This window comes from Balaenoptera acutorostrata, chromosome 2 (assembly GCF_949987535.1).
Source record: "Balaenoptera acutorostrata chromosome 2, mBalAcu1.1, whole genome shotgun sequence".
Taxonomy (NCBI): domain Eukaryota; kingdom Metazoa; phylum Chordata; class Mammalia; order Artiodactyla; family Balaenopteridae; genus Balaenoptera; species Balaenoptera acutorostrata.
This window is the reverse complement of record NC_080065.1, coordinates 106,859,228-106,875,896: the sequence shown is the minus strand read 5'-3', so window position 1 is coordinate 106,875,896 and position 16,669 is coordinate 106,859,228. Positions and strand designations below refer to the sequence as shown.

The window sequence follows — 16,669 nt, the reverse complement described above, 5'->3', positions numbered from 1 at the left end:
AACCCATTTGAATTTATTTAGACATAAATGTTTACTAAATCACTGGTGTTTATGTGAAAAGAAATATAAACATAATAAATTATTTCTAAAATTTCTTCACATTTAGAATCCAAATTACTGATCAATTCAGAATCATTAAAGTCCATAATTTTCCATATAAAATATCCCTTTGTGCCATCAAGAGCCTTGGTGAAACAGCGTTTTTTAATTGTGCCTCATTTCTGTCTTCAGGATTCTCTTGCAAGCTGCAGATTATATATCGATATTTATATATTTATTGATATAAGTTTGTACGCCCAAATATGAGCAGTAAGAAATACATCACAATTGCTGCCTACACGACAGCAGTTGCATGACACCTTTTGATCTCACACATGTTAAAATGTACAAAGATACATGGTTCTTAGAAATGATGAAATATATCACACCAAAAATGTAAGCCAATTTTTTTTAAATGTGCATTATAGCTACAAATTTTAAAAGAAAAATACTCCTGATTCTATCCACAAGTATCTTCAAGGGCAATGTTAGTCTCACGCAGATAAGCAATAAATGTATGGCAAGTTCCAAAACTGTGAAAAACTGCCCAAATATGATTGTTCTCATCACCTCCTAAGGTAGAAACAAGAAATGTGTTCCCATTCAAAATTACCAGTGTCTGCTGTTTGCTCTGTCTGAGGAAACGTCTTGAAAGTGAAACGAAGATCCAAGACTGCCTACAGAATCAGCTTTGCCAAGAACCTTAATTTAGCGCTGTAAAATCCTAGAGCCAGTAGAGAATTTGTAGGATGTCTAGTCCCAATATCCTCCTCTGGCACTGAGGAAACCCAGGCCTGCAGTCACAGAGATAGACATTAGACCTCAAGCTCTCTGAGTCTTGTGCCATAGCTCTTTCTCCCACACACTGCAGCCCTTCTTCTCTGGGAGTCATTCCAGCACTTCCAGAAGAGAAGTAGTACCCCATTCATGCTCCCAATGTGATACTGTTTGGCACTTAAAGGACACACTGCAATACGGTTCTTCTGGGTTTGATTGAAAAGGACTGAAAAATGTCTTTTCAAAACATTCTTAAAGCAGAATTTGAAATGATCTAAGGACCTCTAGGAAAGACAGAGCTGACTAATGGGTAGGAATCACCAATCTGTAACAAAAGTCGGTGAACTATACTTCTTGGGCAAAAACCCCACCTGCCACCTGTTTTTAAAAATAAAGTTTTGTTGGAACACATTCATGCCCATTTCTCTCTGCATTGTCTATGGCTGTTTTCAAGCTATAACAATGGTTGAGTAGTTACAATGGAAACCACGTCGCCCATAAAGCTGAAAATATTTACTATCTGGCTTTTTACAGAAAAAGTTGTCCATCTCCTTACCTAGAAGATAGGCTTTTAAGGACAGAGGCCAGGAATAATAACAAGCTGCAGCTTCAGGCTCCAGAATAGATTTTATGGGTTGATGGTACAGAAAAAACTATTCTTTTTAAATATCCATTTAACCAGGGCACTCATTATCCCTACCTCATATTCATACTTCATCATCCCATAGAATAGAACACGAACACACAGAACATACACACAAACACACATGCACACTTCCAGAAAAAAGGGAGTGGCTTTTGTCCAGTTATCTGCCAGGGCTAACCTTGTTGTCACAATCTAATTAAGTGATACATTTATTTCTTCAGCTATGAAGAATTCTTCAATTACCCTCTTGATTCATTCATGTTTCCCAAAACCCTTGTCCAGTGTATTTGAGCCCTGACTCCAAACTTTCAATACTCCCACTCCTGAGTCATCCAAACCAGTAATCTATTCCTCTGCATTACTTCTACAATAAAATTCTTATCTGATAGACACTGAATCTGTACTGAATACATCCTGCAAGTAGTAAATCTCCATAAACATAATTGGGCTACAGAAGTTCTATTAATAAAAATATTATAAATGAAAATACTGCTTTTATTTTTATCCAAAAATTAATGAATATATATGACTTTTTTTAGAATATAATCTTATAGTTATCAGGAGCAGAGACTTTGGAAATAACTGTGCTCTTCACTTAGCACAAAATTATCCACTTATGCTAAACAAATCAAGGGACTGCCTTGATGGTGAAAACTCAACAGGACTCTTTTAGCATTATCCATATATAAATAAATCAAGAATTTAGCTCACAAAAGAAGAATCACTGGATTTATTTGTAAATCAATTTATAGATAGTGATTCTAGATAAGAAGTAAAGATTCTCCTTTAGAAAATGTTGTAGAACTTATAAAGTTAGGATTTGGGAAAGAGTACAACCCCTAAACTGAGGTGGTAATCTACTAGATGGAAAATATGCACCCAAATAAATGCCTATTTAAGTGCACAATCTCCTATGGCCTTAATGTGCCGCCTGCTAATTTTTTACAGGCAGTCCCTACAAGAATAGAAACATCTTGAAATGCAATTCATTAAATGAGTCCCTCAACCATACTTAAAAAAAAAAATATTGGGAACTCTAATTGACTCTGTAAACTTTCCAACAGAGAGCTTTATGTATCCTAATAGTGTTGGCCAGAGATCATTCCCAACAATTTTGCCTGGGTAAGTAAACCTAAGAGAGAGGTTGGCAGTCATCCCCACTGAGGTTCTCCTAAGCCTGCAAGAATACCTTTACATGCTGGAATTGGTGAAAATACTTCTTTAGATATTCACACTTTCCAATCCCTCCTTTTCCTCCCAGCTTGATTTGTAGTATTTTGGTTCATTTGCTCTCAATCCAAAAGAAAATAAAATAAGCTTACTGAGGATTTAGGAGAAAATATAAAAGATCTGGGGATGCTGAGAAGAAATACAAGAGAAACAAATACGGCACTGGGACATTAGACAAAACCTGGCATAGAGTTGCAGAAAGAAGGAAAACAGATTTACTTGAAGAAAGAAAAATAGTATCCAAAATATAAGAAGCTGGGTGGAGTGGGAGAGGAGAAGGCAGGGAACAGAGGAATGAGGGTAAATACGGCAATCAGATGGAGAACTCCTAGCTTTGAGAGCTTATAAACATTGGAATGATTTAACAATCTCCTTGAGAGAGTTGTGAAATGTTTGTTCCTGGAAATGTTTAGACAAAATGTAGGTAAATTGATGCAGAGAAGTAATTTAGTTGACATCTCTAGATGTCCTTCCAACTCTGATTCTATGATTTTGTAACTTAAGAATGACTGAGGTAATGCCAAAAAAATAATAAGAACCCAAGCTTATGTTAAGCATACACACAAGATTTATGGTCTGCCTCAGAACTTTTTTCCAGAGTAACATGGAGTGAATTTCAAATGCATCATTCTCTGCCGGTAATCATTTGTTTAAGTGCTAAGAGTGACAGTACAATTGTGTAACAATATTCAGTCTATATATGTAATTGCCCTTCTGGCTTTCTTTGTATTCTTGGTCCAATTTTCTTAAACTCCAAATCAGATAAATGTCTCATCAGCTTTCCAGTAGTCTTCCTAAAGATATTACAATTTCTTCAGATTCTACTAGATTATTTCTATATTCTTAATGACAGGCCCAGCCTCAGTTAAACAAGCTAAAGAACTTTTTTTTTTTTTTCAAATTTCACAAAATGTTGATCCATTCTAATGCAATTTTATTCTACATTATGAGGTATGCCTTCCTGGGAAGCAGCAGCATACTTATGTTTTCATTTAGATATGATATAATGGGTTTGATTTGGGGGACGTGAGTTAATTCTGTATTTTCTCTCATTTATCTGAGTTTTCAAAATTCTATATATTCTCCTTTTGGTCCATCACACAAAAAAATGTTCATGTTAATTTACCACCATGCAAACCAAAGGGAGGCTCTAACAACAATCAAGCTTCATGGTAGCAGCATTCTTCAGAATGTTATCCTTTATTATTCCCTAATGTATAGGCCCATTTTTTTAGGGGTAACATTGTATCTGAAGGCCGACTTTCAATTACATATGATATTCAAAAGCTGTGCAGTATTCAAACCTGGCTGAAATTTCCACCAGGATTATATTTAGACTATTTCCCACTATCATTTTAAGTGAGCATTTTTTTTTACCCACTCTGAATAATACTGAACTACCCAGTCATTATTCCTTTGGCCAGCCTCTGCTATTTTCTGTTCCCCTTTTCCTTTTACTCCAGTAATTGCTTGCTTTCAGTTCTTTTTATAGGCCAACCAATTCATCACATGTATTCAGTATTTTCTCATAATTTTCACTCTAAATACTGTTTCTGACATCTCATCAATATCCTATTGGGTCTCCCTATTTCTGCTTTTATTTAAATGCTAATTATTTCAGTCTTGGGCATTTTGGAAGAATTAATGAGTACATGAGAAAACTGATGTTCTTAAAATTTTAAGGTCATTAACCCAGCTAGTTATTAACTCTCAAAAAAGGTCCTTATAGGAAAGAAGGTGATTATTGTTCCTGTAGCATCTTTAATTTAAAAAAAAAAGAAAAAAGGGAACTATTTTCTTTGGTACAACTGGTTTTCAGACATAATAGGATTCATGAATTTAAAACAAATTTAGGAAATGTCAAAGAATAATTTTAAGACATTATCTGTCAGTGAGCCATTTTATTTTTATACAAGGGAAAACAATAAATAGATTAATTTCTTTAATGACAGACAAAAGCAGAAGAGGAGAGAACAAAACTGTTTGAGAAGAGTAAATCATTTTTTTTACCCCCTTGGGTAAACGACAGCTAGCAAAGAGCCAATCAAGATATTCACAAGGAGACAATTTCACCCATTTACAGATTCTCTGAAAAGCACAGCGAGTTTTGCAGTGAGGCGCAAGCAAGCCCATCCCTGAGTAATGGTTCTGGGCCCTTTCTCCTATGAGAATTTCTCAACTCCCCCCAGTTTGATCAAACTCAGCTCCCTAGTCTATCTGGCTGTCAGGGCATCAGTTCCCTCTGACACAGAACAATGACCTGAAGATTACTTGGGGGCAAGTGGCTTTGTATTAGCATGTAAGTATGTGAATATAAACAGCAAAGTTGGACAAAAAGCTTATGGATTTTACTTCTTGTGTCATCTTGATATGACCCCTTTCATCTTGGAGCACTTTCTTGCATCTGGCACAAGATGTGACAGGATCTCCTTGTACTTTTCTTCCCCCGACCTGGCTCAGCCATTTCTCTAGAGACCCTCATTTCTTTCTCTTGGTGAGTGTATTTAGAAAACAAATTCTGAGCACTAGGTGTGTTCATTGCTATAAGGGTATTCTTATATCTAGACCTTTCCAGTTCATAGAGCAAGAAAATACACCTATGCTTTCAAGTCCAAGTCAACACCACCAGATCAGTTAAAGGTTCACTGTGAAGCTAATGAGCTCCTTCTAATGTTCTATACCTAATTTTGTTATTTCTAATTTTTCTTAAAGAGATTCTGCACAATTGTATAAGCTTGAAGGCTCAAAAAAACTGTATACCTAAATTCTCATACCCTAACACAGGGTCGCCTTCATATTCTACAATACCATTCTTGTAATCTGCCTTCTTTAACAGTGAAAACCGATTCCTAAAAAGATCAATATATAAACTCACCTTCTTTATGTTCTAATATACATAAAATAGTTTTGGAATTATAATACCAATAGCAATACCTACAGCAAACCTGCTAAGTAAAGTTTAAGATTTGATTGCCATCTGCCCTTTGAATGCATTCTACAAAGGGTTGTTTAAAGTTATTTGAATTTTTACTTTGTGTAGTTATCAATTTCATAACACATTAGGTTCATTTATATGTATTTCTATTTAATTTTAGGGATTTTTACTAATTATATAATAATTTAATCTTAGTTTCATTAAATATTTACATGACTCAAAACTCAAAATGATAAAATTAGAGATAGCATTCCTATCCTTAACCTCTCCAATCTGTTCCTACCCATCTTAAGGCCTGCTCTGAAATCTCATATTATCCCTGACTCTTATGGGGAAGAGTAGCCTTACTCTCTTAACTTTATCATACTTAACTTGCTTTATTGTCCTTAATATTACCTATCACTACAGGACATAATTTTATTTATTCATTCATTCATTTATTTATTATCTGCTTCTACTAGAATATAAATTCCCTGGGAATACTTTGTTTCATTCACTGCTATACTCCAAGAACCTAGAATAATCCCATGCATAGTAGGTACTCAATACATATTTGTTGCAGGAATTTAACGAATGAGTAACATATTTATTTATACAAATTGGAGCCACCCTATAAAGACTGTTCCAAAACTTGTCTTTTTTACACAATATTTCCTGGAGATCATTCCACATAAATGTTTCCCTTATTTGTGGAAGGCTACATAATATTCCATGGTGAGGCTATAGTGTAATCTGTCCTCTGTTGAATGGCATCCAGGTTGTTTCCAGTCTTTCACTGCTGCAGACCCTGCTGTAATGAACATCCATTTACTCATAGTTGAGTTCATTTTTATATTTAATATATTTAAAATATTAATCTTCAACAAAAGTTGCTGTATAATAGAGAAGAAAGGAAAATTTAGATCTATTTTATAAGATAAATATGATTTCAAAGACATTTCCTACTTATGGTAGCTTCAGATTAAGCTGCAGACTTATAGATGATATATATTGGTTTTACGCATTCTAAATGGTATTTAGGTGCAAATGCTTGAGAAGAATAGAATAAAATGATTTCTAAGATCCTATGTAACCCCAGGATTACTCCAGGGTATCCTATGCTCTTTTGGTTCTATAGAATATACCAGATTTATTTTAACCCATTTTTCCCAGATCTTTTAAGATATTAATGTGTAAAATGATAGAAGTCTTTTGAAATAGAGTATTTACATCTACAGGTAGTATTAGGGTTCTTTAATTCACTCAGATGTTTACAGCAAAAATAATGACAGTAATGGACAACGTACTGAATTTAAGAAGAAAAAACTGAGTTCATAATGATACTGTGAGAAAACAAGAGAAAGAGGACAAGCTGTACATGTGTAAAGTGAAAGTCCAAAATGTGAACAATTTGGAAATCTAGGAGAAAGTATCCAAGTGTACTTTAAAATGTTTCAAAAATTTTAAAAATTGGGGGAAAGGAAACAAATAATGAAGGTGAGTCTGAAAGGCAAGGAGCAGGTGCATGGTGAGATGCAGAGACATCTACGTCTCTCTCACCCTTCTGTTCCTCAACCTACCTTCCCTCTAAAAAAAAATAAGTTGCACTAAACTACCTGCTCTGACAAAAGCAAACGTAATTCCATATACAGTTTGCTATGGATAATGCATTCTCAAGAACTACTTTATTTTAAAATACTAAATTTTACATTTGAGGATTTCCTGGGAAGTGGAAGTGACATTTGAAACTAATACAAAAATAAATGTAAATACTGTAACAGCAGGATATTTTATGTGTCTATTTGATAGGCAAACTGCAACACAATCCTAATTAAATGTAGTCTCTTTAGAAATACATACTGATGACAAAGGAGGCAAGGATATACAGTGGAGAAAAGACAGTCTCTTCAATAAGTGGTGCTAGGAAAACTGGACAGCTACATGTAAAAGCATGAAATTAGAACACTCCCTAACACCATACAAAAAATAAACTCAAAATGGATTAGAGACCTAAATGTAAGGCCAGACACTATAAAACTCTTAGAGGAAAACATAGGCAGAACACTCTATGACATAAATCACAGCAAGATCCTTTTTGACCCACCTCCTAGAGAAATGGAAATAAAAACAAAAATAAACAAATGGGACCTAATTAAACTTAAAACCTTTTGCACAGCAAAGGAAACCATAAACAAGACAAAAAGACAACCCTCAGAATGGGAGAAAATATTTGCAAACGAATCATCAAAGGATTAATCTCCAAAATATATAAACAGCTCATGCAGCTCAATATTAAAAACACAAACAACCCAATCCAACAATGGGCAGAAGACCTAAATAGACATTTCTCCAAAGAAGACATACAGATGGCCAAGAAGCACATGAAAAGCTGCTCAACATCACTAATTATTAGAGAAATGCAAATCAAAACTACAATGAGGTATCACCTCACACCAGTTAGAATGGGCATCATAGAAAATCTACAAACAACAAATGCTGGAGAGGGTGTGGAGAAAAGGGAACCCTCTTGCACTGTTGGTGGGAATGTAACTTGATACAGCCACTATGGAGAACAGTATGGAGGTTCCTTAAAGAACTAAAAATAGAATTACCATATGACCCAGCAATCCCACTACTGGGCATATACCCTTAGAAAACCATAATTCAAAAAGACACATGCACCCCAATGTTCACTGCAGCACTATTTACAATTGCCAGGTCATAGAAGCAACCTAAATGCCCATCGACAGACAAATGGATAAAGAAGATGTGGTACATATATACAATGGAATATTGCTCGGCCATAAAAAGGAATGAAATTGGGTCATTTGTAGAGACGTGGATGGACCTAGAGACTGTCATACAGAGTGAAGTAAGTCAGAAAGAGAAAAAACAATATCGTATATTAATGCATATATGTGGAACCTAGAAAATGGTACAGATGAACCGGTTTGCAGAGCAGAAATTGAGACACAGATGTAGAGAACAAACGTATGGACACCAAGGGGGGAAAGCGGCTGGGGGTGAGGGGGGTGTGATGAATTGGGAGATTGGGATTGACATGTATACACTAACGTGTGTAAAATGGATGACTAATCAGAAAATAAATAAACATTAAAAAAAAGAATGTGTCTTGGTTTAACAACAACAACAACAAAAAAGACATACTGAACACACATTACTTTAACATTAGCACTTATTCTAAATCCAAAGGTGATTTAGGTAATGTAACATAACATACCTTTCAGGAAAGTGTCATATTAAACTAAGCAGGGCTGGCCTGTTTATCCTTCATTCCCAGGCTTCTCTCCTCCCTTTTAGAAGATTCCCACATCTTCAGGGGTTCGCCATCCAAAGCACGTGTTATTTATTCATTCACTTTGTTTCTCCTCACCACCGAAATCTTACCTCTGCCTTGTATCTGCTCTACTCGACCCTCTGCTCCCTGATTCTTAAGCACTGCATGGAAATTCACCTTCTGTATCCCTTTCCTTCATGGTCCACAGTATTTGCTAGCTAGCATTATAAATCATTCCTGCTTAGCATGCTAATTAGGAGAGCAAGTTGACTGCTCCGTAAGTATGTGAACTGTAGCCTTCTGACAACACCACGGCTTTCTAATGCCTCAATTACATCAAAGTTCTTCCTCAGCTTCCTCTGTAAACCTACAGCCCTGTGCACATCTTTGTAAAACATATTACTTAATAGTGAAATTATTTCTCTAGGTCTTTATCGTATCCCAATCAGACCAAGTTCCTTAAGAGCGCAGATCATATCTTGAACATTTTAGTATCCCTATACATAACCCAACACTTAGCACATTATAAATGCTCAGTAAAAGACTATGTGACTTACTTATCAAATTGAAAACAATTTATTTCTGGAAACACTTCAGCCTGGAAGTAGACAGTGCATTTCAGAGAGAATTCTTTAAGAAAAACCAAACTAATGTGAGGAGTAACAAGCAGGGAGACCAAAGACCAGAGCCTTTTCCAGTTGCCAGAAAAACTCCCTGTTGTTGAAAGCAGGTAGATTCAAAATAGCCTTTTGGTTGAAACAAGGGTAGCCTTATGGGAGAAGCATGCCTAGTGCCCAATCTTGAGATAATCCAACAAAGAACCCATTTCAAAAGAACAGAATTTGAGCCATTTCTGTTAAGCCTTCACTTTTACCCAGGTGATTCTTGTTACAGTCAGAAAGCGGGGGGTGGGGGGGAGAAACAACTTTACCCAAAACAATTTTCAAGAAAAAGAGTACAATAGATTATATATGACCACGAATCTCCTCCTGGAACTTAAAACCTTAATCTATTTAATATCCTGGTCCTACAAAAAGCAACAGTGCCTCTCAAAAATAAGCGGGAAAGAAGAAATTGTCTTGGGAGGCAAACACAATCACGGAGTTGACATCTATTGTATACTGCAGTAAAGATTAAATGCTAAAACTTTCAACTATGGGAAACAACTTACAATATTATAGTTCTCTAGACCTGACAGATTATAAGAGTGAAAGAAAACTGGGGTGAAGGCAGAGAACCAGAACTCTAAACCCAGCATCTGTATCTTCTGTTCACCCAAGCAAAGCACTTGACTTACCTGCACCTCCGATTCTTAATCTGAAAACTGAGTACGTTGAACTTGCTGTGATTTTAAGGTTCTTTCGAGGCATATTATTAAATAATTCCATGTTTGATTTGTTTTTTTCTGAGAATAAAAGTAAAATGGGGGTGAAACTGCCCATAAACTGTATTAGTATATATGAGTTTTGAGCGATTCCTGGGCTGCACTGCCCAGAGCTTGCTCTCAAGACCAAAGCTGGGCTCTCACGGCGTTATTCTCGGGCGGTGGGAGTGCTGGCTGCAGATAGCTTACAGCTGAGTCTCTCTCAAGGAATTAACCTCAGGTGCAGGGGGTTGACTGGCAACAAACACTTCTTCCCAAGGAAGAAGTAGCTACCAATCAATGCAGAGATACGAGGACTCAGCCCTCTTGCCTCAATTTGGGACAACTCTGAAAGACAATCCGAGGTCTAGAGCACCCCAAGGACTCAAATAAAGCCCATTACAACCACAGTGCAAATTCTCCCCCAACCCAATCCTGCTATCCCTCACTCCCTTTTATGTATCGTGTCCAAGAGTATTCCCCAGTGTCCTCCTAACAGCACATCTCCATCTCAAGTCTGTGTCCTGGGGAATCCAACAAGTGGTCCTAGAAACCAAATTATAAAATGGAATTTGAGGGAGCTGATAATGAGGATTCCTTCATTGCTGGTAGGTAGAATACTTATTCCTGGCATGCTAAAGTGGTACAATTATTAAAACTTTTACCTGTGGTAAACTGAAATGAGACAGTGTGTCAGAAAGCACTGACAGGTACAGCGTCTTAGGTATTTGAGAGAATTAGGGGAAAAATAATTATAAGAACTATAGAATCTGACAACTTTTGCTGGCTACTACTGATGCACTGTAAAATTTCAAGGATACTCTGAGAGGGATTAATCTCAAATTTAAAACTACCAAAATCAAAGGGCCTCCTTGGAAGCATATAAAGTAGATGCTTATCTACTGCAGCCAGAGGGCAGAAAAAGCTTAAGATCGGGTGCAACAATGAATTATAAGGAAAGCAAAAGTCCAGAGAAGAGAAACTGAATTCTCAATCACAGCAGGTATGCCACTCAAGATAAAACCCTGAGACTTGGAATGGGGACATCTGGGTTGAGACACTTGAGAATCTTGACCCCTCAGATCTGTCTAGCTCTGCAGAAGTAGCTTACCCTTCTCAAAGCTTAGTATTCTGCCCTGGCTCTTAGATGATGCAGAGCCTTGAAAGAGAACACACACCCTCCTCAGATTCTACCCTACTGACGCTCCCAGCTACAAGACTACTAACTAGGGTCAAATCACTACATAACCCAGCCAAGCACATTCTCGGCCTGCTGAGGGAGAACAGGGATGCAGAAGGAGCTGCAGGACCTGGCGAATGTGAGTTGGGAGGAGCCAGGAGAATATGTATGGAGCTGGAGACTGAGCGTGCTGGATCAATGAGTGCGGAGCACAAAGTTAGGTAAGGGAGAGTTTATCTATACGAGGACACTATCCAGTGACACAGGAGTTCGTAATCTGGCAGGACCCTGGGATATGGTGCTAAGACACTGTTATCCACATCTTGGATGCCTAGGAAAAGCAATGGCCCACACTGAAAGAACAAGAAATGGGAGAACAGCTGTGCTAGTGGAAAAGGGTGCAAAAAGATCAGGAGAGGTAATATGCCAGGGAGGACATTCTAATACAATGGGGGGGAAAAAAAAAAACTAGTCGCTGACCAACTGTGTTCCATGGATGCACTTGAAGGGCAACACTGTTTCCTAAAGCAATAAGGAATGCGTTGGTGAAAGAAGCACCAGAAATGGTGAGAAACTTACTGGTACCTATTCTTTCTAATGCAGGGATAATTTTAGGAGATGCTGTATTGACCTACTGGATAGTAACCGGAATTTTATAATCCTAAAATAATACAGGACAGGATGCAATTGATGGAATTCAGAGTACGCCACCACAAAATATGCCAGTCTGGCTTGTGGATTATTTTGAGCAGAAAATAAACAAAGCCCAGGAAGAACCTTTGAACTCCACCATAACTGCCTAAAAGAATTTAAGATACAAGGCCTCTTCCAGGAAGGAGCTATCACTATAGTAAAGTATGGACTAGGTGTGGTACACAGGGAGGAACCAAGCAAGACCCCTTTGATCAAAGTCCTCTCTGTGTTCCATTGTCTCTAGATGGCCCAGCAGACATTTGTTTACCAAATATTAACTCTTTTCTTCTTCCTGTGAATTACCTCACCTCCCTTTGAAGTCCCAAACCCCTACCTTCTTCTCCTTAGTCAAAATGACATACATAATTCATCTTACCTTACTGTCTTTGGAATTCTTCATGCTTATGTGTATTCCCCTACAAACATAATAGAATTTGATTTTCTCTTGTTAATCTGCCTTATGTCATTTTAATTATTTGACCGGCCATGAGGGGAAGGGGGAGAATATTCCCCCTTCAGAATACTTCAGAAACAAGGGGTATACACTTATCAAAATGAGGGGCAAAGTGGAGTTGCAAATTTTATTTTATCTTAAGATACCAGTGGAGTACTGGCATCTTAGGTGCCAGTACTTCTTAAAAGATTTCCAAATCTCTATTCTGGGATGCAATTAAATTGCTTTAAAATATTTGATCTTTTTAAGAATTTATTTTAAACTTTGTTAGAAGGGACCAAAGCAGTCTTTAGAGTTAATTTTGCCTCACTGATGAAGCAATAAATACTCTTCTGGGTACCCCACCCAACCCCCACCCCCATGTGGCTGATGGGAATTCCAACAATTTCTGGCCCTCTCTGTGCTCAGGGGATTGTTTTGATTGCTCCCTTTTGGTGGTTTTTTTCCCCTGCTTTGAGAAGTCAGCTGAAGATCCCAGACTCTCAAAAATGTTTGGAGTGCCCTCTCTCTCTCTCTCAATCTGTCTCTGCAGCTCTCTCCTCTCCAGTATTTTTCCCTAAGAACTCTAACCACATCAGCCCTCCCAAACTCCCAAATCTGTCTCTTTAGCTCAAAATACTTACATGTGAGAACGCAAGACTGTATTAAGGAAACAAAGCATCGTGATCAAATTGACCAAGTTTATGCATCAATCCATACAATCTGTGTGAATTTTCTCAAATAATTACAAGTTGGTATGATCCCCTTTCCTAGAAATCCCAGACATTTCTGAAATATAGAACAAGTACACTTCCCAGGAAGTTTTATTAAGATGTTTAATTAGCAGAATATACTATAAAACACATATACCTATAACCATCGAGATTTCTGAGATAATTTCAATGTGCAAAAGCCAATATTCTTACACCCCAGATAAACTGCCAATACCTGAGTTCCCAGCATTCTTCCTGTGGCCTCTATATCGCATGCCTTTGTAGTAAACAAAGATGGAATTCCTGGCCAAAAAATGCCCCTATTGTCAGAGAACTTGTTGCTCTCCCACAGTTGTGGGTCCTGCAGTCATGTTGGAATCACATACCCTTGTACCCACAGGAGTAGAGTTATACAAGTCAAGATAAGCTCAGAGAATTCTCCACCAACCAAAATTTGGAATGAAACCTAGAGATACCAGTTAATTTCTTTGGTGCCTGAACTGAAATGACCTTTACAATTACCTACAGCTGTTACATGGAAAAGCCAAGAAAGTTATCTAAAGAGAGAAGAGAGTAAAGATGAGATGCAAAGAGAAACAGATGATTTGGGAGAGAGTAAATGAGGTTATAATAGCCTTACAGTCCTCAGTAATCTCTATGTGTGAGACACATCTATGTTTCCTGACATTGAGTTCCAATAAGAAATTATTTTAATAAATTCTCCTTTTTCATTTAAACTATTATAACAGAAAAATTGACCTAGCATGCCTTATGGGATGCAATCAAAGTGCAACTTTATTTATCTCCCCTTGTCCTTTAAACTTCATTCAGTGAAAGAAAATTTTTCTTTTGCCCTTGCACGAAAATTCTTTCTCTAGTAAACCCCATAAGTTTTTGTTCTCATTTAAAGTATAAAATGACCTCCAGTCACTTTAAAATCCAAAAACTGCCTCAGTTCTCTAATTATCAAGGCGTAGGTAATAATTCAAACTCAGTTTTCCTCTCAGGCTACTACTGATGGTTAGCAACTTACAAGTGGAAAGGGAGAGAAGCTGAGGGGGTGCATCATCTTTCTTTCTCTACTCACCATGTCTCCTCTGTTAACTGCAGCTTCTGACATCCCCAGGGTTGAATCCAGTTGGGAAAGAGGGCTTGGGGTCAAGAGCAGTCACACTGGAAGTGCAGGGATCATCTGGCAATAGGCCCCTCTCAATGACAGATATACAGATGCTGACCTATTTCATCAGAACCTTTGTGAACTTTCTAGAGGAAGACCCTTCTCACCTCATGCTTGATCCCTTGGGCTGCCATACCTGCAGTGTGACAAATACACATATTCTTTTGGTAGTCCTTTCCTCTTTGACCCCCAGATTCCCAGGAATCCAGGTAATTCATACCACACAAAACTCTGTCTTGGAATACTCAAGCTATCTGGGAAGTTCTCTTGGACAGAATTATAAATGGCTTCACCACTTCTGTCTTTCCTGTGAGGTCTACCCTTGGTGCATGGGAAGAACACGTACTTTCCACAGCTGCCACTAGGAGTGGGTTACATTTCAAACAGTCCTCTGTTCTCTTTCTTTGCCCTGCTGCCACCAGCTGACAGCAAGAGCCCCTCACCTAGACCAGCAGATACATCTTAGTTTCTTTTTCTTTTTTTTTTCTTTTTTAGAGGGTTTAAACAGAATTTTATTTTCTTACAGTTCTAGAGGCTGGAAGTCTGGGGTCAGGGTGCAAGCATGATTGGGCTCTGGTGAGAGCTCTCTTCTTGGCTTGCAGATGGTTGCCTTCTTGTTGTGTCCTCACATAGCAGAGAAATAGAAAGAGAAAGAAGAAGAAGAAGAGGAAGAGGAGTAAGAGAGAGAAAGAGAGAGAGAGGGAGAGCTACATCTTAGTTTCTGAGTTGTCCTATTGAGGTAGCACTACCCTCACTTCTTTCTCATGGAGGAGTGGAAATCAAGGCAAGAGTTCACAACTCCCTCTTCCCTGGATCACTTTATGCAATTGGCCTGGCTCATGGTCCTTGAGAGAGGTCCAACAGTCTAAAAACAATCTGTCCATTTTTTAAAAATTTCAATATGGCACCTTTTCTTTGTGTGTAGCTCCCATTGCATCCTGGTGCCACAGGCAAAAGTTAAATTTTATCATGTATCATTAACATTAGTTGGTTTCTATTACTATCCCTCCCACCCCTGACAAAGAACCATTAATGAAGCACTCACAGTATTCATGGAAAATATCTATATTATAGGCTTTATGAACCTGAAGGTAAATCTCACTGTTGAATGACTGTGAATGTTCATGGAATGTAACTATTTGCTGAATCAAGAATTTGAATCACATTAGCTAACAAATGATCTAGCAAACTATTCTACATCCTTATCCATGTGTTATCTTGATTTTCTTTACCCTGAGTGAAATAGAAAGTAAATCTTGTGGAATGGTTTAAGGAAAAGATCATTCTTATTTAGAAAATAGAAGTTGTAAAAGTATCAGAGTATCAAAAAATCAAAGGCTGGGATTGTAGAATATGACTGTGGCTTAAATCTATGATTATTAGAACCCACTAGACAATTCATTCATTGAACAAATATTAACTGGGCAGCTAGCATCTGCAATCCATTATGATGGGAGCTAAGTATAAATGCTGAATAAAATGAGCATGATTCCTGCTCCTTTGAAGCTTACTATCTATATTCACTCTAGTTAAAAACAAGAAAAAAACAAAGATTCATGAAATTATTTCCTCCAGTACCCTACTTACTCATCAAGAAAGAAAGAAAATTGTGATTAAAGGTAAAATCTGCTTAATTTATGGTGTGAAAATAAGCACAGGAAACATGTGCCTTTAGTCAAAAATGTGAATCCTTAGAAATCCATCTGCCGTACAAGTTCTTTTCATGAGGCAAACATAAAAGAACTGACCTTTAACAGAGTAAAGGTATAGAAAGGCAAAGAAATATTTTTGCTGTGTATAATATGAAGTTAACAGGAAAAAGAATAAACATAAGGTAATCACATTTCTTCAGAATTGCTCTCCTCCAATCTGAAGAAACTAATGAAGGATGAAGGTTGTAGCCTGGAACAAGTGCTCAGTGTCTGCTGAAGAAAATGCCTGCAAATACACACACACACACACACACACACACACACACACACACTTCTTACGTAGTACACAGAACAGCCCTCCTCATTCATCAATGCTGCTTTCATTCTGTACACTCAAGGAGGATGAAGGTTGATATTATAATAATGATGACATGTAAGATACTATAAGGTTTATTTTGCCAGCAGAAATCTGACTTTAAATTTTATAAACTACCTTATTCCTCTATTTATGGGTTACTTGGACATTTCATTTATTTTTTGCTTTATTAGAGAGA

The 16,669-nt window shown here is 37.3% G+C and overlaps 1 protein-coding gene across 1 annotated transcript in view; it reads right to left on the bottom strand.

Moving 5' to 3' along the window:
- Positions 1–10,292, bottom strand: part of LOC103015242 (dual specificity protein phosphatase 3-like) — a 39,751-nt gene extending 29,459 nt beyond the window's left edge. Inside the window, exon 1 of the mRNA XM_057540389.1 lies at positions 10,202–10,292. Within this exon, the coding sequence (XP_057396372.1) occupies positions 10,202–10,292 (91 nt within the window). The remainder of the gene's footprint in view (positions 1–10,201) is intronic.
- Between the last annotated feature and the right edge of the window lie 6,377 nt (positions 10,293–16,669).